The sequence below is a fragment of the Fusarium flagelliforme genome (assembly GCF_020744385.1).
Source record: "Fusarium flagelliforme strain FIESC 12 MPI-CAGE-AA-0113 chromosome Unknown B0J16scaffold_4, whole genome shotgun sequence".
NCBI lineage: Eukaryota > Fungi > Ascomycota > Sordariomycetes > Hypocreales > Nectriaceae > Fusarium > Fusarium flagelliforme.
This window is the reverse complement of record NW_025763506.1, coordinates 3,825,795-3,848,223: the sequence shown is the minus strand read 5'-3', so window position 1 is coordinate 3,848,223 and position 22,429 is coordinate 3,825,795. Positions and strand designations below refer to the sequence as shown.

General features: G+C 48.7%; 6 protein-coding genes across 6 annotated transcripts; 5 read left to right on the top strand and 1 right to left on the bottom strand.

Moving 5' to 3' along the window:
- Positions 1 to 54: 54 nt before the first annotated feature.
- Positions 55 to 1,965, bottom strand: B0J16DRAFT_320592 (glycosyl hydrolase; the record flags this gene model as incomplete). The annotated part of the gene is made up of 2 exons (XM_046125582.1): positions 55 to 175; positions 227 to 1,965. 2 exons carry the CDS (start codon positions 1,963 to 1,965, stop codon positions 55 to 57), a joined length of 1,860 nt encoding a protein of 619 aa, XP_045983456.1.
- A 6,397-nt stretch (positions 1,966 to 8,362) lies between these two features.
- B0J16DRAFT_142139 (uncharacterized protein) lies at positions 8,363 to 9,099 on the top strand. The gene is made up of 3 exons (XM_046121914.1): positions 8,363 to 8,610; positions 8,669 to 8,728; positions 8,783 to 9,099. The coding sequence occupies exons 1-3, from the start codon at positions 8,559 to 8,561 to the stop codon at positions 8,965 to 8,967; spliced, it is 297 nt and encodes a 98-aa protein (XP_045983455.1). The 5' UTR covers positions 8,363 to 8,558; the 3' UTR covers positions 8,968 to 9,099.
- A 1,158-nt stretch (positions 9,100 to 10,257) lies between these two features.
- Positions 10,258 to 11,752, top strand: B0J16DRAFT_342723 (ribosomal protein S7 domain-containing protein). Its single transcript, XM_046127923.1, has 3 exons — positions 10,258 to 10,546; positions 10,606 to 10,971; positions 11,025 to 11,752. The coding sequence occupies exons 1-3, from the start codon at positions 10,313 to 10,315 to the stop codon at positions 11,475 to 11,477; spliced, it is 1,053 nt and encodes a 350-aa protein (XP_045983454.1). The 5' UTR covers positions 10,258 to 10,312; the 3' UTR covers positions 11,478 to 11,752.
- Positions 11,753 to 13,135: 1,383 nt separating this feature from the next.
- Positions 13,136 to 15,703, top strand: B0J16DRAFT_142104 (uncharacterized protein). Its single transcript, XM_046121913.1, has 3 exons — positions 13,136 to 14,412; positions 14,465 to 15,335; positions 15,393 to 15,703. Exons 1-3 carry the CDS (start codon positions 13,350 to 13,352, stop codon positions 15,556 to 15,558), a joined length of 2,100 nt encoding a protein of 699 aa, XP_045983453.1. The 5' UTR covers positions 13,136 to 13,349; the 3' UTR covers positions 15,559 to 15,703.
- A 370-nt stretch (positions 15,704 to 16,073) lies between these two features.
- Positions 16,074 to 18,723, top strand: B0J16DRAFT_342717 (heterokaryon incompatibility protein-domain-containing protein). The gene is made up of 2 exons (XM_046127922.1): positions 16,074 to 17,682; positions 17,743 to 18,723. The coding sequence occupies exons 1-2, from the start codon at positions 16,509 to 16,511 to the stop codon at positions 18,456 to 18,458; spliced, it is 1,890 nt and encodes a 629-aa protein (XP_045983452.1). The 5' UTR covers positions 16,074 to 16,508; the 3' UTR covers positions 18,459 to 18,723.
- Positions 18,724 to 19,968: 1,245 nt separating this feature from the next.
- B0J16DRAFT_142057 (uncharacterized protein) lies at positions 19,969 to 22,428 on the top strand. Its single transcript, XM_046121910.1, has 3 exons — positions 19,969 to 20,846; positions 20,896 to 21,343; positions 21,392 to 22,428. The coding sequence occupies exons 1-3, from the start codon at positions 20,393 to 20,395 to the stop codon at positions 22,161 to 22,163; spliced, it is 1,674 nt and encodes a 557-aa protein (XP_045983451.1). The 5' UTR covers positions 19,969 to 20,392; the 3' UTR covers positions 22,164 to 22,428.
- Position 22,429: the final 1 nt, after the last annotated feature.

The window sequence follows — 22,429 nt, the reverse complement described above, 5'->3', positions numbered from 1 at the left end:
TAATCTTTTGTTACAAAGTCATATACACGGTTCATTATATAATACATGATCCATCTATCGTTTTCTCTCTGGCCAAGCATTCGCAAGACCCTCATAAATCGTTACATTACTGAAAGTTACCTCACCACTTCCGCTGTGGAAGAAGCGAATATCGGTTGAATCGGCATACCAAGAACTAAAACAGGTCAGTAAGATACTACAGCGTGGAACATTCGATTAAACTTACCGAGCCCAGGTGGCTACTCCAAATCGGTCGTTGGCGTGGACCTCGACAATAGCATTGTCAACAACAATAGTAAGATCCAGAGTCTCAATCTGCTCTTCATCATCGATAACAACGTCAAACAAGCGAAGTCGACCAGCTTCGTTTCGAGAGTCGATGTCGCTGGTTGTAAGCGCCGCAGCACTGGTGTTGCTGCGATCAATGATGATAGACTCGTTCGAGAACTGGTAGTAAATAGTCGTGGATTCCTTCTCAGAAGCCAGGATCTGGAAACCAGCCTTGAGGTCCGAGTCACGGGCAGACTTGGGGAAGGAGATGGAGCTCTTGAGGATATAGAACTTTGACTCGGGGTTGTTGTCGAAGGTGGTCGATCCAGACTTGCTGATGTTTCGGCCTGCTTCGACGATAGGCTTCACCTTGGTGAACTCAGCCATGGGCTCACGGGCAATGACCTGCTTCATAGTGGCGAGTTCGAGGATACCCGACTCGTTTCTCTCAACGCGCCAAGAACCTTCCTCGCGTGAGAGCTCGTTGTCGACAACGTTGCTGATCTTACCAACGGTGAGCTCACGAGGAAGCAAAAGAGATCCAGTCCAATTCTGCTGAGGGGTAGGGAACAGCTTGAGGTCACCATAGTAATCTCCAGTGAGCCACAGGTAGCTGATAAATCGGTCTGGCGCACCACTCTTCTTTGACGCCTTTGAGTCAGAGGGCAAGTACTTGCCAGCAGCGGCATAAGCAGAGTGTCCCCAGTCCATCTTGCCAACCATTGTGGGGGTGAACTTGGCCTTTCCGTTCTCAATGGTGGTATTTCCTGCAGTCCAGAGCATTTCGCGGTACTGAGAAACCTGCTGAGGAGCAGGCGCCTCAGACCATTCGGCACCAAAGGTCATGAAAGTCTCGCCATCAGAGTTGTAACCCTCCTCGTCGATGCTGAAGATGTTGGCGACCTCAAAGTTGAAGCCGTAACGACCAGCCCAAATACCCTCACCCCATGTTGTGTTGGCCTTCTCGTGCCACCACTCGCCCATGTACTCCCAGTATTGGAACTCGGGATCATACTGGCGGTAGAGGAACATGCTAGGACCCTTTTGCTGGACACCTCCAGAGACGACGGTGTACCATACGTCTGGCTCACTCTCCAGAAGGTTGTCAAGCTCCTTGTTCTTGAAGACGAAGGGGTCACGGAAAGCCGTCACGTTGAGACCGAAGGGGTGGTCTGGGATCGCAGGGCCACCTCGAACCTTTGTGGCGTTGCGTCCTCCATCCTTGAACACAGCCAGAGACTGAGTCTCAGCACCGCGGGTGTGGTTGATAGTCCAGTGGATGGGGAGATACGAAACAGAGGTGTAGAAGAGCGTTGGAGTGCCATTGATACCAACAGGGATGACAGAGCCGTCGAAAACAGCGATTGGATCATTCAAACCTCCGGCGCGAATGAAAGGCGCACCGTCTGGGTTGAGATCCTTGTAGGTGACCAGATCATCCGTAGTGGCACCAGCAGCGCCCTCGTGAAGGTAGCCAACGTGGAAGAGTCCAGTCTTGGGATCAGTGTAGTGCATACAAGGATCTCCGATCTGGCCGGTAGGCGGAAGGACGTGAGCTCGTGGACGCCATGTGTTGTAGATGGTAAGGTTGGCCAGGGTTGACAAATTGGGAGGAGCTCGGTTGTAGTCCAGCTTTGGAGTTGATGGGCTGGCTGAGGCGAGAGAGCCAGCTGCTAGGACGAGTGAGAACTTCATGATTGATGCGTCGACGACCTTGTACAGTCGATGATCATAAGAACGATACTCAAAGAGCCGCTGACGCCGATATATATACCTTGATCACAATAACCTAGACCAATTCTGTCGCCCCGACAGAAAGGAAGCGGGGAGGGTAACATCGTCACGAGAAAACCAAGTCCATGGCTGCCCAGACTTTAGACAGACCCAAAGGACGGGATTATAACTTGTCCCATAGCGATATTCGGCGATACCACGGCGTGAACAGGGCAGATAGCAGCACCTGAGCCTTGAACTCTGGAGTCTCTCAAATTAACTCGTTACCAAAGTGAACCTGGAGTCCGGAGATTTGTGGAGTCTGTGTGGGGAGATCGACAGTTTCTCGTTTACCCCGAGGGCGCTGAACATGGTGTTGAGTTCGCGGTGACGTAGGCTTCGGTAAAGAATAACGCTTGGCGAATGGCGCTAGGAGAGTTTATGCTTTTTTGCGTTTAAAATTCTGGAATCAGGTTTTAGCCAATTGATGTCTTTGAAGATGATCGAGGTTGTGACAGATTCTCGATCTGCAGTTTCCATTGGTGTACTCACTGTGTAGTATCCTGAACCGTACAATGGGGAATCAATCCTCTGATGTTTTGTTTTGGGGAATCATGGCTGTCGAATGACATATGGGGTCCGGCGGAGCCATTGTCGGTCCGAGAAGCAGGTACTGATTCGCCTAAGTCCTAAGCATGGACGTTGCAATGAGCAGAATAAACTCACAAACCGCCTTATTTCTCGAAGAAAAAAAATGGTTCCTCTGAAGATCTTTACATACATACAGCACTTAGCACAGTATTAATTCACTCGTATTTCCTCGTTGTGGAGTGACATGGTTGATATGGAAAGGTTAGATTTCTATGCGGCTCAACACATCAGACTAACTATCTGCCCATATAAAGAGGTGTATTATAACAGCATTGTAAGTCATTTTCATGCAGAATGAATTCAACAACCGGGGTCAAACATTGGGTCTGCATCAGGGTATTTATTGCATACTTCATCTCGTTTTTGCATGAACTGGACGTCTTGGCTTCGAGTTGCCTGCTTATACAGAGTTCTGCCAGAACAAAAGAGGAAGTTCTTTGTTTACTTATCCCATGAGGGAACTCCCTTGAGACCATCCCCTTAGCTACCTTGCTTAAACTCAGTAGCTTGAGGATAGTTTATAGAGGTTTAGGGTAAGGTGGGCTTCATAGAAAGAACAAACTGTAGGTAAAGCATTAACTATCGGCTTTTGTCATAGAGAATTAACAGGTTAAGGTCCCAGTAACAGTCCTATTACTTGGCTCGGATAGACATTTCGGCATTTTCATTACATCGAGAACTATAAAGAAGATTTGCGTGCATACCGAATTCGCATCGCATCCAATGGTTCGTTCATATGGCATATTGACACTGTAGGCTTACAATAACACTACCTACGCCAGGAGCTACTTTATCAGAGATACTAAGGAACTTATCAGCTTCACAATTGTAAATATGGTCTCATACAAAAAGTATTAGGTTAGTATATAGCTCATGTATGTACGGCAAGGCATGCTGTTTGCTGATTCTAACCTTGAGCCTAAACCCGAGCATTGTTTAAGTCGAACTACAGTAGAAAGAAGATACATTCTGGATTGACTCTCGTGTCGACAACCTCGGATCATGTTTGTATGTAATCAGGAGCTGATTCCATTAATTCCCAGGCATTCTTGGGAGTTCTCTGCAACACGAGCAACAGAACGTCAATATAGATGTACACAAATTTCTGTTACATCGTGTACCATACAACAGACACATGTGACTTACACAGATTCCATTGTTTTTATCAAGCAGTCGTGCAAGGAACACAGATAGTCCTGCCACCGGTGTTCACTTCAATGCTGACAAGTCGGTAAAACAAATGGCAAAATAAATTCTACTGTGCGTCAGTATACCGTTACACGTCAGTCTGGACAACTTACGCCCGGCCAAACCGTCCGTCACTAACATCTACTCCGCTCTCGAGAGATATCGGGCAATGCCGCGGAGAACCTTCGCCGTTACTCATTGAAATCAAAGCTTTGCTTCTCTTGGTAAGATGTAAGCTACAAACGGCTACACGCAGCTCTTAGTGGACTCTTATTAATCTTTAGAAGTAGGTGAGTCCAGAAGCTTCTTGAGAAGTGGTCGTTAGACATGCATGACCAAAATGGGCAGTGGCATGGTTATCTAAAACGGCGAGGCGCAGGGCTGGAGAACATGCAAGGAAACAGGCAGATGAGTGGTCACGTTGTAGCTTTTGACGTGAAGATCTACGACAGGCTCCAGACCGGTGAAGAATGGCTTCACCTTTGCTGGGGTACCACGGAGGCGGTTGAGCAAACAACTCGTGGAACGATAAAACATGATAGGCGCGGCCGGTGCCCGATAGCCGGATCACAGAGCTGCTTAATGTCACGTCACACAGGTTTCCTGCAAGGACTGGGGCGCCTGTTCTTGGTGGAGTTGGGTTGTCGAATGCTTCCCTTGTCCTACATGACTGATCCAGCAGCATTGACGTCGCAGGGTCGAGATCAAATACGACGAGATGCTGTATCATGAAAAGGGTTCTTTAACCGACATTCCAAGATATTTCCGACACTCAACTTGGTACCGGTCAATGCCCAAGCTTACCACGATTTGTTCTTGTGTGGTCCAAGGTGCAGGGGATGTGTGCATATTGACGTGGGGTTGAACATGTATAAGTTGTCACACTAAAAGTTTGCATGCATTGTTCGTTTTCGAGTATGTAGAAGTCCATAAGGGTTTGGCTTTGTTGTCTCGTGAAAGCGAAAACAAGTGAGAGAAGAAGCTCGACGTAAGAGGGATAGCACGCTCAGACAAGCAAACTGGTGCTTTTGCTGCTTGGCTTAGACTGAACCAGAGGGTGGCACTAGATATCGAACACAAATAAGAGTCCATCTTGTTGGAGCTGGGCACCACAAACAATTGCATCCAGTGCACCAAGAGAACTGAAAGCCAAGGCCACAGCGCAAACAATTCAGTACCAACTGGCTGTAGTCAAGATGAGTATCCAGTATTATTCAAGTGGCCTTGAACAAATGCTTGAAAAGCTTCAACCGAAAGGCCAATGGGCATGCTACATGCAGGGGTCCGGCATGTCATCAACCCCAAACCAGAGTCCCGAGAAGACGGACGCAGCGGGCTCGGCAGTCGTTGGCCTTGAACTGACGCTTAAAGTGCAGCGGATATGTCCTTCCGCGGCAAGTTCAGCAATAATACCCGGCACTATTGCAAAGCCCAGGTTGGGACTTTGAAAGAACACAAACCCAAATTGGTTGCTCCAGCTGCCTTATCAAGGCACCAGTCTCTCAAATGTGAGTCGTATACAAGAGTCAGTTTCGAATGGATAAATTGACGCTCTCATATAGCCATCCGAGTATTCGGGGGATGGCGACAATACTCATTGACGTTGAAGTCTTCCGAAATAAGCTCGTTTGAAGCCAAGCTCATCGAGGTTCCGGGCCGGCATTGGGTTAGGCAGGCGACCCAGAGAAGAATGGAATGATGCAGGGACTTCTCAGTATCAATCGCATCACGCGGCTAATATCTGGGTACTGACTGTGTGAAGACGCTACTGTATCATACCATACCGCACATAGGTATGTAGGTATCCTGATAAGGCGGTACTGGGCATGTTTGACCGGGTCCACATCCCCCTTGACAATCGTCGCCAAGGGAGGGCATCCAAGATTCATGAATGATGATCGCGGTGATGGTCTCAACACTGAAACTGTGGGAGACATGGGTAAAGAAGGTTTGGTAGCTCCGGTCCAGGCATATTAGAGGTTTAACCGTATTGCTGGCTCTGGTCTGACAAAGAGATGACGATTTGGTCTAAGCGAGAGTGGAAGGACTGGATGTTTTGTTGCTTTGTCAAGGACTGGGACCGGTAGATGACAACGCTAAGTCGGTCATATGTCACCATCCGTCCATCTCATCGAGCTTTCTTTAGCGTCCTGATGGTTTAGCTTGCTACTTAGCTCACCTAGCCTAAGGCACCATGACACTTGCCAGCTGCCAAACCGTAACTGCCTTCTGTACCTGTACCATAGTGCAGCGGATATCACCTTCCCTTACCCCCACATGCTCTAGTTCCGGGCTCCTTCCCGGGATGTTGTTCTTGGGTAAGTGCTGGAAGGAGTTGACCCTTGGGCCTAGAGCCAACTGCACCTACCTAAAACTAGAACCTAGGTAGCGCTAAGGCGGTGCCATGCCACGCGCTATGACGGTGATCTTGTCAACTCCACATCATGAGTGCCTATCGGAAAAAGAAACGAAACGGGAAAACGTCAAATTTTTTCGAACGGTCAAGGAGATGAGACATGAGCGAAGGAGGAGAACACAAAAGAAGAAAAGAAAGAACCGGGAAACCAAGCCCCCTTCATAATGATCCGGCCACACTACTCCGTACGCCATGCCACGCTATCTACGCTACGCCTTGTCTTGCGAGTACCTACGTAGAGATAGTTTTCCCCTCTCATCGTGAAGGAAAGTTTTCATCTACACATGGATCCGACCCTTGACGATTTCAAATCCTAGCAGATCCTGGCTCATTGGCCGCCTTCTGTTACCTCGTTCACAACTCCCCTGTGCTGGCTTGCCTCAGCTGGCCTCCACTTCTTCAAGGCTCAGACTCAGACTCAGACTCAGACTCAGGCTTGGGCTTAGGCTTAGGCTCATCATCGATGTCGTGGAAGTTATCTCAACTGAGGAAAATGCTACTCTTGTTTTCTCACCACCTCAAAATTGCCAGCCCAACTCTCCCCCCTCCTTCTTCCCCAATGGGCATGGCATTGCATCTAGTAGTATGCATACCCAACTCACATATAGGCCTAAGCCTGTACCTGCTGTGCCTGCATTTGAATGCTCGTGTGCGACATCATCTACAAGCATGATATCTTATCCTGCACATCATCATCGAACTCACCTAGGAATATCTTTCCTTTGTTTTGTCGTCTCTTTTCGCTCTGCCCACCTCTTGCTTCTTTCTAATTCCGTCATGGTCAGCCTCACCTTGTTTTTCTTCTCTTTTCTCCTCAAACCTCAATTTTCTCTTCCTAGTTTTTAACTTGACGTGTTTTGGTATGCATCCAGGACTGTCCTACCTGCCATGCCCTATAGTCTACTGTGGACTACGTATTCCTTGTCAGCTTTGCTTTTTGTATTGTATCTGGCCTGGGCCCAACGTGACAGTACCTCTCAGCCTTTCCAAATCAAGCTCCTAGTTCGAGTTGTTGCAAGGATCTTTGCGCGCGTATACATCCGTCTGTCTGTCCCCTTGCACGTTTGCACCTGAGAATGCTCCACGGCCACGAGCGTGCGGGCAATCTACCCATTGACGACGCCCTCGAATATGTGTCAGGTATTCGCACGCCCCTCTCTATTCTTTTCTTATTCTTTCTTCATCTCAGATGGCCCCTGCCTGTCCCGATCGCACATTGACAGCTTTTCGCTTCTCTTGATCAAGGTCAGCCTCGTTGGGCCTCAGATCCATACATCCATGAATACCTGGGTACCATACATCACTGATTAGTCCTGCAGTACATACAGCATGTCGCCTCTCTACCCGCTCCCGCTCCCGTAGCCGTTGCCGTTCGTTCGTTCGTCTTAGACTGACGGATTCCGGCACGGCTCATTTTAAGGTCAAAGCAAATTCACCCACACCCGTCAACTACTGTACTGTACGGTACCTCATGTGTCAGATCCCACCCTTTCCCCCCAAGGGGCTAAGAAAAAGCAAACCCAACTTAGAGCCCCATCTACCAATTTGCAGGGCCATAGTTCCTTAGTGTGTGATGTACCGATAGATGGTACACTTGTTGCGTAGGCAGTTTGCTTGTCACCCAGCAAAAACTTCAGTCTTTCTTTTTCGAGCGTTTCGCCTACTGGTAGTCTGGTAGCTTGGATCCTCCTGACTATTTATATATGTAGTTTCTCCTCAAACCTTCTTTCTCGACGCTTCCTCCTCCTTTTCTTGTGATCGTTCCGAATCAAGCTTTCTTCACAGTACAAGTCATCACCAATTGCTTCCCACATTGTGCCATCTATCTGCATCTTGACCTTGCACAAGCTTCTTGCCTGCGTACAGCCCGTTGCCGCCTTGGTCACCCTTTCCGCCAAACGGCATCTAATCTTCTTCTGCCACATCATCGTCCCGGCATCCTGGACCCATCCCGGCTGTTAGCCTTCGTCTTACCCTTCAGGCCTCGCAGATACATCGTCGGTTGGGCTATTGTTCAAGATACTTGCTTTCGACATCTTGCTTGAAACCTTACACCCGGTGTCCCTTATAGTTGTCTGCGTACAGCTTGGCTTGATTGTGTATATATAAACCATCTTCGTCGCCCACTACTCTGTTTGGATTCAACAGTTCTATCACCATTCTTTGACATCATTCCAACATTCTTTTCGACTTTCAGCCTTCGAAGCCTATATAGCTAAGCATATCAACTGGAACCAGCTTGGTCTTCGAAACTCAGCTTGCGAGATCAAGAGATCAGATTTCAATTCTATTTCATCTTTGCAAACCGGTTACAATCGCAATGGAGGCTCAATCCGACAACGTAAACAGCCATTGGCAGTCCCAGCTTGAGAGTATGAACTGCAACTCACCTTCCGGGTTCCGAGAATCTGATACTGACTGTTGATATAGATGTTTGCCATAGCCACCGGATCCAGAGACCCATATTTGAAATGTTCTCAGACCGCCGTGGTACGCTCTTTGACTTCCCAATCTTATGGACTTCGCTAACTCAGCTTTACAAAGGTGGCAGAACTGCTTGGTCAAGTGCAGTCACCGTTCATGGCAAAACCCACTCGTCTCGGTTTTGGTACGACGGTAAAAACATCAACAATGCCAAAGAAGATGCTGCTGAGTGTGCCGTCAAGTATTTGACTGGATCAGAAACTAGTTCTCCTCCTCAACACTATGGTTACTGTGGTGGTCACTAAAAGTGCAACCCTTTCATGCAGCAATGGCCTCTGCTAGATCAGGCTGAAGTGGCCGTTGATGAACGGAGGAGTCATTCTCTCAACTTTGCATTTTGTTTCTAGTCTTTCCTTATCAATTCAAGCAGCCGGAGTTTGGTAACCTCACCCGATCAACATAGGGAGGTTAAGGGTCACCACGCACTAGCGCTGTAACAACAGAGATTTTGTTTGGGATTTGGGTTGTATTTTATAGGACAAAGAGCGGGGGAAATTGGATTTTATTATATGTGTATGACGTGGAAAATGGGAGGATCTTTCTTAGGTTTGAACGTTCGGGTTTGGTGTTTGACGGAGTATTTACACGAAGGATTTCGGCCAACGGGGTTTCACAAGGAACATCATAAAAGTATGCCTAACATGAGTTGGATTGGTTTAGACTTTAAAGGACTTTCTTATTGCTTTCTTAGAGGCTTCAAAAAAAATATCGGTCATTCTATACTATATTACTATTGTTCTTGACTAGGGAACGTGGTCACCTATTGCCAACTTTTACAAAAGGCTTCGAAGAGGCGAGGAGTCCATATATCGAGTTCAGTTCGTTGTACAGAACACCATACAATATGAGAGCCAATCGATAATAATGTCATAAAGTATACCTAGTCAGTGGTCTTTGCTAGAAATGGAAGCTCATGCTCAATCTATGCTGTACCCCCACCCTCGGTGCAGCCACGGTCGATCCGGGTGTAAACCTGTACAGCGTATCACATGAATCTGCAGTTCTATAACGGTCTGTGGCTTGTTCTACTCGAACAGCCCGGTCTCGGAGTTTAGGGATAAGGGATAGACTTCGGAGAGCAGTACACGGTGCATCACTCACATGGAATATCAGTGACAATATCGCGGTGGAAAGCAACGATTACGACTCGAATTCACTATACCAAGCTCTACAAGTTCAATGCTTTCCAATGAATTATTTCAAGTCATTATTGCCAATTCAATAGCTGTCTCGGAGCATTCATTTTGTTCCCACTGAGTTCGATATCTTGCTAAGGTATGGTGATACTGCACTCCAGTGAAGAACATTACACGATCATATCAACTTTAACAACTTTTATGCGAGATGAAAAGTTGAAAGCCTCTCGATATTCACATTCGACTCTTACTTCAAATATTGAACCGTTTCCTGCCAATTGACTTACATCGTGGCTGTAGCAGGTTGGTTAAAGCGGGACCACAACTATCGGAATATTGTTCTACCGGTGACCTGAGTTTTGCATCGCGAATTTGTTCATCGAGCGATCACAAGAGCCACCAGGCTGCTGTAGAACTCGCTCCACGAACGCTGTCAGCACCGCGGAGCCCAGTCATGTCTCCGAGAACGAGTATATGGGGCGCATGCAGAGCTCTCGCAATCCGGGCGAGACCTGTCGCCCCTCGACCAGCCCCATTCGTCAGCGCTCTTCCTCGAAATCGATGGTACTCGAATGACGGAAACGATCAGCCTCCGAAGGCAATTGACAACGACCAAAGGATTCAGGACGTCTCGATTCCGGACGGTGTGGACGTTCCTTCGCCACCAAGAGCAAAGGGGGATGCCGAGGTAGGAATTGGCATTGAGAAAAGCTCCCATGTCTCGCAGCTAATGGGGCTGCGATTTAGGTGAATTCTGAGCCAGCCGCCTCCTCCGAAGAGGTTATCGACGATGCGACACTCGAGCAATTATTCTACGGCGGCCGCCCACAATCGAGTCCGACCGAGGGTGGTTTGACACAAGCGCAGGAGGATGTCCTTTACCGAGAGGGTACTATCCCCCCGGCTGAAAAGGCCGAAGCTCTCGTTGCTCAAGCGGAGCAGGCTGAATTGGATTCACCTGACAGTACTGAGGTGCGAAATCCTGGACACAAGTTTGGTCTGCCTAGACGACCTTGGCCGGAAGGTCTCAACATGAAGAAGCGTTACCATCCTGTGCTGGAGCAAATTACTCGACTCCTCATGAAGGATGGTAAGCTTAGTGTTGCTCAACGAGTAAGTGTGCTTTGTGAAGAGGGACCGTGAAAACTGGCTAACAATTGATTTAGAATATGGCCATTGTCATGAATTACCTACGAACCGCTCCTCCTCCGATCTACAGCCCGAAATACCCCCTCCTACCCGGCACTCCCCCCGCCCCTCATCTCCCTCTTAACCCGATCCTATACATTACCGTCGCCGTCGACTCGGTGGCCCCTCTCCTTAAGATCCGTAACGTGGCGGGTGCTGGTGGTGGTGGTCGAGCACTAGAACTTCCTGTCCCTCTGGGCGTGAGGCAGCGACGACGAATTGCCTTCCAGTGGATTCTGGATGTTATCAACAAGAAGCCATCCAAGGGCAGTGGACGCAAGCAATTCCCCTACCGAATTGCAGAGGAGATCGTTGCTGTTGTGGAAGGACGTTCGGGTGTGTGGGAGAAGCGCAAGACGGTTCACAAGCTGGGTACGGCAGCCCGAGCGAACGTTGGATCCAACAAACTCAAGGTCAAGAAGAAGATGTAGATTTAGATGGGATAGGGCCGGAGGTCTTTCTCCGTTGGGTTGTACAGTAGATGTGCCAAATATGTAACTATATCCAGCCATTTGATGAAAAGAGGCATCCAAAAGTCATCGTCATAGTAGGGGTCACGCTGTGTTCTATAATGTAGAAATGAAAGACCAAATCTGATGGTCTGCGTACTCGAACGATGTGTTATACACAACGACTGAATTAATCTATGGCTTTTGCCCAGGTAGTAGGTAAGTCAAGAGAGCCAAGTTTGCTACAGCCCTGAGGTTGGCGCAGGGTTTACTTCTAATGAGCTTTGATGGACTCTATGATTGGGCCCGTCGTAAGAGATGGAAATAGCGGACACAGCCACGGAGGGTACCGAGAATCCGGGCCCGGATGTGGAGACGAGAACGGGCAGCCATGGATGATGGAACTGACCGATCCAGACGGTGACCTCCCGGTTTGAGTATGAAAGATAAGCAACACAATGATACACCCTGGACTGCCATATATTAATCTACAAGCATCACCTCTGTTGCTCCTGACTTCGACGTCGGATTTTGATGTATTTGCTCACTGGTGACAATATTGACTGATTAACTGAGTAGCAGCCAGAAGAATTGTCCTCTAAGTCTTCAGGCGCCAAAATACCTAGAGTAGCCTAAATGCTCGTCTAAGCCAGCATAAAGTGACCATTATTTCGTTCCTTATTAGTGTCTCAGCGACAAACTCTTCTGATATCCAAAAGCCAAGAAGAACAATTACGGTGGATACTGGTTTGGATTACATCTGGTAGCAGCCCGTTGTCATCTAATGACGAAACTTGGATTTAAACGCGGCTGAATGATGCTTTCACATGACGACACAATCACTCCCGGACTAGGAAGGCCAAGAACGGGATGAGGGGCAATTCTATCTAGCTGAAGGTTCAAGTGTTTGTTAAAATATCAATTCCATACACTTGACAAGGCATTGCTTGACCAGTTTCAAGTATATTCCTTGGGCATCTATAATTTCGGTTGACGATATGACAATTAGAATTTAACCTCGTGCAGTAGGTGGTGACTACACCACTTTAAAATACCTTAACCGATACCTCGCGCATATCATTCCCACAATAAGCACAACTCTAGTTGTCTTAGTGCCCAACCTCCAGGGCATTCCTAGCTGCTTCCCCCACTACGCGATGATCTCCCACACATCTGTGGCCCAAATTGGGGGGCTTGTCTAGGCTGCGCCGCTCTTTGTCTGGGCTCAACTTCTCTAACATTTAGACTCCACGCCTTGACTGGACTGCCCGCTGAGCTCCTTCCCCGGAGGCTACCTAGACCTGGATCCCACTGGATTACCGGCACATCGACCTTCTCCTCTCCCCTCTTCTTCATCTTCTCCTCTTCCTCAATCACAACTCATTTTTCTCGTCGCACGACACGACGAAGCACATACGGCACTTGAGAGTAGTTATTTAGACTGATTCATTATAACGCACGCCTGCCCCGAATTGCGATATTGCGAACCGAACACTACATTTCATACTGGGCCGCCATTCAGCACTGGCCAGCTTCACCGAGTTCCCTCTGACGTATCGACTCGAATTCGACGACGATAGTTTCACTTCGACTTGTAGCAACCGTCGTCGCCAAATATAGTCAGCACCTGTTCGCTTGATTTAAAAAGCGACAGTACTTGCACAATACACAGTCTCGAACCCACGCAATGCCATTTCGCTCTACATTCACATTCACCTCGAGCTCTATCTAAAAGAACCCCAGCAAATTGTTGATCCTGTGTACGGCTGAGACTGCTATCCAACTCCCACTGCATTTCTCTCTTACTTCACACCTTTCTACTCCCATCGATACTCATCGCATCCTCCCGCCGCCATGTCACATAACCAGCAACCCATGAGCATAGAGGCCATGCTCGACATGGAACGCAAGGAAGTGCTAGCACTGCTTGAGAATAGGCCTCGACCCCAACCTGCAATGCAAGGCGCCATGCGATCTGCCTCACCCTATGCTACTCCTCGGTCGCCTGTTCGAAGCATGCTGGACGTCGGAGGCAATCAACCAGCGCCCGGCTCTCCTCGCCAAGCTCCAGTGCGTAGCATGCTCGACACCACCTCTCCTCCTCCGCCCAGAGTTCGAAGTATGCTGGATACTGAAACACCTCTATCCGCCGCAAAGCCATCTGGGACCAGCACAACTCCCAACTCTCCGGTTATGACCAAAGCAACCCTTGCGCCTGCCACTGCTGGACACACTCGCAGCTTCTCTGATGCCGCCTCAAACCCCGTCGAATTTGGACCTCGAGCTGCTGCTGCTGCTTCTCGCAACGACCCTACTGCAGGCTACCAGTTTTCTGATATTATCACGCGAAACTCAGGCCAGCAACTTCCCAAGAGAAACACACAGGGCGGCAAAAAGCCATCTGGAAATGCTTTGAGTGAAGCACTTAGGAATTCGGATCTCAGTGGCCTCCAGATTCCAGGCGAGAGCGACCGCAAACGTTCTTGGTTTGGTGGTAACAGCTCTAGAAAATCAAAGTCGCCGCACAATCGTCTGGGATCGCGGTCTAGATCACCTCATATAACGCAAACGCTGAATCCCGGCACGGCTATGCTGGACGATGGTACTATCGTGGATTTGAGCAGTGCTTACCGTCGGCTTTCCGACGCCAATTTGGCATACTCGACCGGCAGTTTGTCGACGCTTCCTATGCGCAAACGTGAAAACAGCGATAGTGGCCGCATGGTGAAGGATTACTTGGGTCCTGACGGCGAAGTTCTAGGCTCCAGCGAAGAAGACGAGCCTTATTCATCTGATGACGAAGATCGTGGTCGTAAGAAAGCTCCCAGGTCACTCAACCCTGACGTCGTAGGCCAGTCCAGCGATGACAAAGAGCGCCGAAAGTCATTGAGTCTTTTGGCTGCTGCTGAAGAAGAGCGTACGTTACCCTTGACCCTCATATACGGATACTTGCTAAAAAGGTTTCATAGGGGTGAATGTTTCATCGAAGCAACCAAAGTACCGTTCTCTGCTCGATGAGCCAGAGATTAAGGTCACTACACCTCTAGGTGAAAACACACGAATCAACAAGGGCAGCGGTGTGCATCCCAAGACTGCTTATGACCAGATGTCAACTGTTGCCTCAGCAAACGATTCAGATGAGGAGGCAGATATGGATGATATCAAGAGAGCTCAAAATTTGATATGCTCAATGTCAAACGTCATCTCCACCCCAGAGTCTCATCGGGCCATTCGCATGATTTATCGAGGCGACTACAACAAAATCGCCCAGCAAGCGGAAGAGGAACAACACCGGCTACGAAAATATTTGGTTGCATCAGATTTGAGCGACGAATCAACACATGCCCTGGAATGGGCCATCGGCACGGTCTTGCGAGATGGTGATACTTTGATGTGCATATACTGCGTGGACGAAGAAACTAGCATTGGCGGAGCCGATAACTCGGTTCCCGACGATCCAAAGGCCATGAAGGAGCAAGCGGCTGCAATCAATAACGTTGCCAGCTCGAGATCCGCTGCGCCGTCTATGTCTGCAGTACCAGATTTCGTACGAAACTCAATTCGGGGCGATTCGTCCAAGAACAACACCCCAAACACTTCTCCGGCGGGATCAAGCCGAGCAGGAGGAGAAAGAGGCAGGGCAGAAGACGAGCGACGCCATGCCGTCAAGCAAATCACCGATAAAGTGCTCCGCCTTTTGCGAAAGACAACTCTTCAGGTCAGGGTCATCGTGGAAGTATTGCACTGCAAGAACCCAAAACACTTGATAACAGAAGTGATCGACCTCGTAAACCCAACCCTGGTTGTCATAGGAAGTCGTGGAAGAAGTGCACTCAAGGGGTAAGTTCATTATCACGGTCAAACTTTTGAGACTCAATAGCAACTGACATACAATAGTGTTATTCTGGGATCGTTCTCCAACTACCTGGTTACTAAAAGCTCTGTTCCTGTGATGGTAGCGCGTAAACGTCTCCGGAAACAGGGCAAGTATAGAGGTGTAAAGCCAGTGAACAACCTCAGCAATCCAACAGCTCGAAGTCTGGCCAATGCTAAGATCGATTAATTGTGAATCGATATGGTGACGAAAGGGGTCAACTAGAGGTGTGGATAGATTTATGGGACGGATGTATATCAAGCCATGCTTTTACGAAACTTGATGACTTTTTTTTGCTGGGAAGAAGCGGCGTCAGGAATTCCATCAACTTGGTGATTTGGGCTTGGCTCCTTGAGTCGAGAGGGAAGCAGAAGATGGATCGCTCGTTATGTTTATGGGTAGAAAGTCTTTGTCTATGATAAATAACAGATGGTATTAAGCGATTGGTAAATTAAGCAGCGTTTTCAGGAGCTGATTGATGCTTTGTCCAGTTAATATCAGTGAATCCCTGTACTATTTAGGTAGTTGTCGCTGCATCAACTTAGGAAAAAGTGGCTGTCTCAGATGCGTCACGTGCACCATATATCCGAAGTTTGACGCTGGGGAGAACCGTAATTGGGTTGAGTCTAACTTAGGAGAAATAAGCTTTGCGCTTTGTTGCCGGCGTGTAATTGGACCAAAACTATCGAAATTCTGAGCGTACTTTGTGATGTGATTTTTTATTAACTTAACCCACCCATAATATCACAGTCTACCTATTCTCCAGCTGACAGCGAGATTTGCCACAGGGGGTTTGACTAATCCTATTGGCTTCTCAACCCCAACCCTAGATAGGTAGGTATCCGTATTCAAGCCAAGCCTGACTCGCTTGTCATATTATATGGCCCGGGCCTTGGTCTTGGGTTCTGGCCTTGCCTTGCCTTGTCTCGTCTCGTCCCGGGCGGACCAACTACGAGGCTGAAACCGACAACGGATAGCATGAAAGTGCTCCGCCACTACAAATTGCACTGCACCCCTTTAAACTACCTACTGGGTCTGGATCTGGAACTGGAACCGAATCTGAATCTCATGAATGAAATTGAGTTTAGTGGCTGGTCTTATCTGATGTTTTCTTTTCTTCATTCTTTTCTCGCGCAACTATGAGACTCGTCAATACCAAGACGCTGCAGCTTGAGACCCTGGAGGAGGGGTCTGAAAAATACGCCATCTTGTCGCATACGTGGGGTAATGATGAGGTTCTCTTTGATGACATTCAGAGTCCCACGCGCATGGACGAGATTCGGAAGAAGAATGGTCCTGGGTACCGCAAGATAGCGCAGTCTTGCGAAAAGGCGCAAAGTCGCGAGCTCAATTACATCTGGATCGACACATGCTGCATCGACAAATCCAGCAGCGCGGAGCTCTCAGAGGCCATCAACTCTATGTTCCGCTGGTACAGCGAATCCGAAGTATGCTATGCCTATCTCTCAGACGTCTTCCTTCACGAAGTCGGGGTCGAATTGGTCGACAGCTTGAAGGAGAGTCGCTGGTTCACCCGCGGCTGGACACTACAGGAGCTGCTTGCTCCTAATGAAGTGGAATTCTTCGATCACAATTGGTCACCACTAGGTGAACGGCATGCTCTGTCTTCAACGATTAGCGAAATCACAGGCATTGATGAGTTGTTTTTACACAAGCCGGAGGCGAAGAAGGACCGCAGGATATCAACAAAGCTTCAGCGTGAAAACGTGGCCACAAGGATGGGCTGGATGGCCCAGAGAGAAACGACCCGCCCCGAGGATGTGGCATACGCTTTGCTGGGCATTTTCGGCATCAACATGGAGATTCTGTACGGTGAAGGCAGCAAAGCTTTCTTGCGACTACAAGAGGAGATCCTCAAAAAGTCACAGGATCAGTCCATTCTTGTGTGGAGATGGCCATTGGCACGCAAACCTGAGACGAAAACACAACGGATGCACTTTTTGGCTGATAGCCCAGCCAACTTCAACTTACGCACATACGCAGGACAGGAGGATTCGGAAAAGTTTGGAGTCAGGTTGACGGATCAAGGACTGGTCCTTCGCGTTTGGAAGTGCCCCTGCAAATTGACGCGCTGGAACCACGACAAGACGGAACTTATAGACGCTGGAAATCGATGGCTGGCTGTTCTCGACTGCAGCTTGTCACCGGATACGCTGTCACGACCTGCCATAATTCTCGGGGAAAGTCCATATTCCGAAGGTGTATTCCGACGAGACCCTACGAGCGTTATCATGGTGATAGAGCACGATCGCATGAAGTCGGGATACCTGGATACCGGCGGTGATCGACATGGTGAGTAACGACCCAAGCATCGATAAGAGCTTTTTCAAACAGCAGAACTGACTGGGTTAGCTATACACTCTATCGAGTATAAGCCTGATTTTCAGACAGAGACAATTCTGCTCGAGTCAGATACAGTCGAGCCAGAAATTCGTTTACGGGGAAGCTTTCCCTTCAAAGTGAACATGACCCTCAAGGACCGCGAGCTTAAGCAGCGCGCGGCCTACACAGGGTCTCAGCGATACGTTGTGGGCGGCCACTTAGGAATCAAGCCAACGCAAAATCCGATATACGGAGTGATATTTCTGGGAGACGATGAGACCGACACTGAGCTTGTTGTGTGGTGGGGTCTGATAGAAGAAGGCACAGCCATGTACGACGTGCACAACCGACACAACGGGCCTCGAGTCTGGAGTAACAGTGTACCTGTGTGTTTTGCCCAATCTTGGAAGAACCTCACAGGATTAGACGCATGGGATGCCTCACTCGCCGAGTCGTTAGCTGTGAACATGCTCTGCGAGGAGTTTCCTCTCCCATGGAAAGGAACTGAGAGACCTTCAGTGATAGAAGTGGAAGACGGTTTGAACCTGCAGAATGCCATTGGCGATAGCAAACCCATGGCCACGGAAACGGTAATTGAGCTATTCACGCAGTGCTCTCAGCCTATAATCGAGTGTGTCGGCTGGGGAATGAGACTCAAGGCGTCTATGAGAAGAGTCGAATTCTTGGGACGGCTATGCTGTGAGTTGGACATTGAAGAAAAGAACCCCAACGTCGAGATTCCCTGATGCTGGCATCTGTGCATAGAGTTGTATTGCATTGGACTGGATTCCAAGGTCGGTTGCATGTATTGGCGAAGGGCGAGCATGTTGCTTTTATGGGCATGAGATTTGTACCACCATTTTGAGAAGATGAATGGCAGTGAGACGATGGCTGGCTGGATAGACTAGATATACAGCAGATATACTGGTTCTATAAATTAAACAAAATGATTTTAATATAATACAGTATAGAAATTCAGCCCAGAGAGGGCATTAGTTCATGCATTATCTATGCAGGACATTCCATCACTGTAGTTACGTCTGTCATCCGTCTTCCGCTCGGTCCGTGAGAGCATCTTGTCTTGGCCTGGGCTTGCCAGATCTTAGGTGCTGTGCTGTGCTGCAGCCCTTGCTGGTCTGATGGCCTACACCAAGGCCCAAGTTACAGACCCAGGTCCACTAGGTAAAGTGGCTCTGTTCCTAGTCTGGGCATCAACAACAGAGCGCTGCCAGCGTATCAAGAGCGTGACCATCGAGTCATAGTGGCGGTCTTTATTGGCTATGCGAGCTAAAAACAACACGGTCAAGGCCCGTGAATGCCTACGATTGACCTAATATCGAATAACAATAACGCGGTAGTTCGTTTGTAGTTTTCGCGTGTTGAATCACATCATAAAGTGAACGAAGAGGGAAAAGATAAGGGAGATCTGAGACAACAATAAACAAAAAAGGCACCATGTGACCTCTTAAACTTCGCGTTTCAATCATCCAAACGCGTAAAGTGGACTTTCTATACACGGACTAGTGCGGGACGTTCGAGAAATGGAGCTTGCCATGCACGGTTGGCGGGGCTTGATTGGACGTTATGCGTTGTCCAGGGCAGGCCCAACCTCGTCGATTATGGGGTCCATGGAGGGGAAGTTGCGACTTGACTGAGGTGAGTGAGGGCAAGAGCGAGGGGACCTGGAGGGACGATCTCAGTTCAACGGCAACGTTTGTTATTGTTGGTACCTGGTTCAGCTGCAAGTGATGCGCATCATCTATGTACCTTATCTTAGTCAAATAGCCGAATATTGACTTGTGTTTCATATGTTTCGCCTTCTTTCCTTCCATTCCCAAATTCTATTCTTTCGTCCTTTCCTTCCCTTTCCCTCTTTCCTTCCTTGGTACCTAAAACCACAGGTCGGTCAAGGAACCTGCGACCTCCATTCTTAGGTTCCTGCCTTGCCGTGCCTTGCACACCTCATCCTTGCATACAGTACCTACGTACCTACTCACCTACCACCTCACCTCTCACCTGCCCTGCAAATAGTTGGATACTCAATTCGTCTTTTAAGACTCTATTTGCCCTCTCACCTCATCTCCTCTACCTACCAATTATCGATACAACGCCTCAATAAACTTTACTTGAAACCGTTTTTCTCCAACCGTCAAAGACAAGACAGAAACAGAAACCGCTGTTGTGACTCAGCCATAAATCGTCTCTATGAATTCCTTCTTCACGGTAAACAACAACGTCTCGCTTATCAGCATTACAATTGCTCCAAGCACTTACCTCATCACTGTTGCTCTATTACTTGTCTTTGCTATCATCTACGTACCTCGTCTTGTCGCCTTCCGATTCCCCAGCCTCGGCATACCATTGCCATCTCTGGCATCGATTCTAAGGCCAATATTTGGAGATCCGACAGATCATCATCTACCGCCCAGGACAGACAAGGCCCTCCCAGCACCACCCTTTGCTGCATCTGGGCTTGTGTTTGAAGATCAGCAGCAATTGGTCGTCTCCGGACAGGACATTGTCCTGGCACAGCGTCGCCATTACCTTCAACAACAACAATTAGCGCATGAACAGCATCTACTGCTCGAACAACAAAAGCAACTTCAATTCCAAGAGCTAGAACGTCGTCTTCGTCGAGACTCTCGACAAAGCTCAACATCATCAAAGCATAGCCGTGATCATGGATCCCCTCGACACTCTGGACGCGTCCCTACAGGACTTCGATCTCCCACCAAGTCCATCGCTGCGCCACCTCTCAGCCCACCGCAGCGAAGCAGCACTGACAGAAGGGGATCTCGAGGACTCGGAGATCGCGTCCGCGGGTGGGTACTCACCTCCAGCTTGGAGAAGACTAGGAAACGGAAACCGGAGTAGTGGATTTTGGAGAGGTCCTGAAGATTTTCCACCTCGAGGCATGAGTGCCTTAATGGAGAGCTCGCCTGAGCTAGACGACAGTGAGGACGACGGGGTTTTAGAGAGGGCAATCCGCACAAGGTTGCCCAAGGGAAGTCAAAGTCCAGAAAAGAGGAGGAGTGTCAGCCCTGGTTTCGACGACACAACATTGCAGTTTCAACTTCAAGAAAGGCTAAGTCCTGTAAAGGAGTTAAGCGTGCATGAGCAATCGCCTGACAACTGTAAGTGAACGTGACATGATTTACTCGATCTTTGTCTAACATGGTTTAGATATCCGCTTTGCTGTTCGTGCAGAAGTCCAGCATCGCACTGAACCTATTGAGACAGCCATCAGCTCCGTCCGTGATCACTACAAAGCCCTAACACGAACATGGCCAACAACACTAACTACCATTGCTGTTGCCTTCTTCGCTGTCTCCATCTTCAAGTCACTATTACAGCCCGCTGCCCCGCGTCCAGTTGGTGATCTTGTCAAGGTCGCAGGGCTCGCTCGTTCGTTCGAGCCTCTCATTTATTACTCCGAGCATGCTGTCGTACAAGTACATGATCTCCAGGCTACAAGTGTCGCTGTTTGGGATCTTGGCGAAAGTGTACGTAGCAGCGACATGCGAGATGCACATAGCATTGTGTCGAATCTGGACGCCCTCAGTGAGACCATGAAAACACTGGCACTGGAAATGACCAAGTTCTTTGCCAGAGTTGACGGTGATATTGATGGGTAAGCCACTCCATGGACAAGTTTCTGTCAGGGTCTGACATTTCGCAGTATTCTCAACGTCATGGATTGGGCAAAGATGCATCTAAACCGACTCAACTCATCTCCTTCGCCATCGACCATATCGTCCGCCTACGACAACATTCACAACCTCCTTTCTGAAGCTCACATCCTCGAAGATGCTACCGGCTCACCGACAACTCTTGGTCGCTTGACCAGTCATGTTTTCGGTCTCTCGAACCCGCAAAGGGAGCAGCGCATGGTGCAGCTTCTCTTCACTGAGTTCCTCACTGTCCTTGAGGACTCGATTCAAGCCGAGCTGCAGCATAGCGTCACCTTGTTCGCACTTTTCGAAGCAGTCGACCATCACTTTCTTAACCTTGCCCGCACAGTCGTCCGCGAATCATCTGCACAGGAAGAGCTTCACGCCGATATGCTCTCCAGCCTCTGGACACGACTCCTTGGCACAAGAGCTGCTGAACTACGCAAATTTGAGCAAAATCGTCTGTTGTTGCGTGACGTGCGTGAGAAGACGGTACGCAACAAGGGTATTCTCGTCGACCACAACGGCAAGCTCTTGACATTGAAGGCATCGCTCGAGACACTTCGCAGCAAACTCGTCTCGCCGCTTGTCCGCGGTGTCAACTCTACAACGCTTACCCTCGAGGACCAGATTCGGGGTCTAAGCGACGTCAGTGACTACCTTGGCGATGTGAGGAAACAGCAGAAGGGCAAAGTTATGGAGACACTGTTCGGCACCGTTCCAAGTAAGAAATATACAATTGAGGAAAAAGCCGACACTGTTGTCGTGAATCCCCTTTAAGAACAGGCGCCCTAGAGAAAACCCAGTACGGTTTATTAGACATCTTCGGTTGGCATAGCATCAGCTTTGTTTTTGTATTTAGTTAGTTCCGGATGGATTTGGGTATGGTTTTGCTTTCCTCCACTAAGCAGGTGTTTGGTTACAGGCGTTGATTACAGCCACGCCGGGTTGCTTCTGTGTATATCATAAATAGCTCTAGATTTCAGTTTAGAGAATACCACACAACACATTTCACATGCTCAAAATAACGATACGCTATATCACGA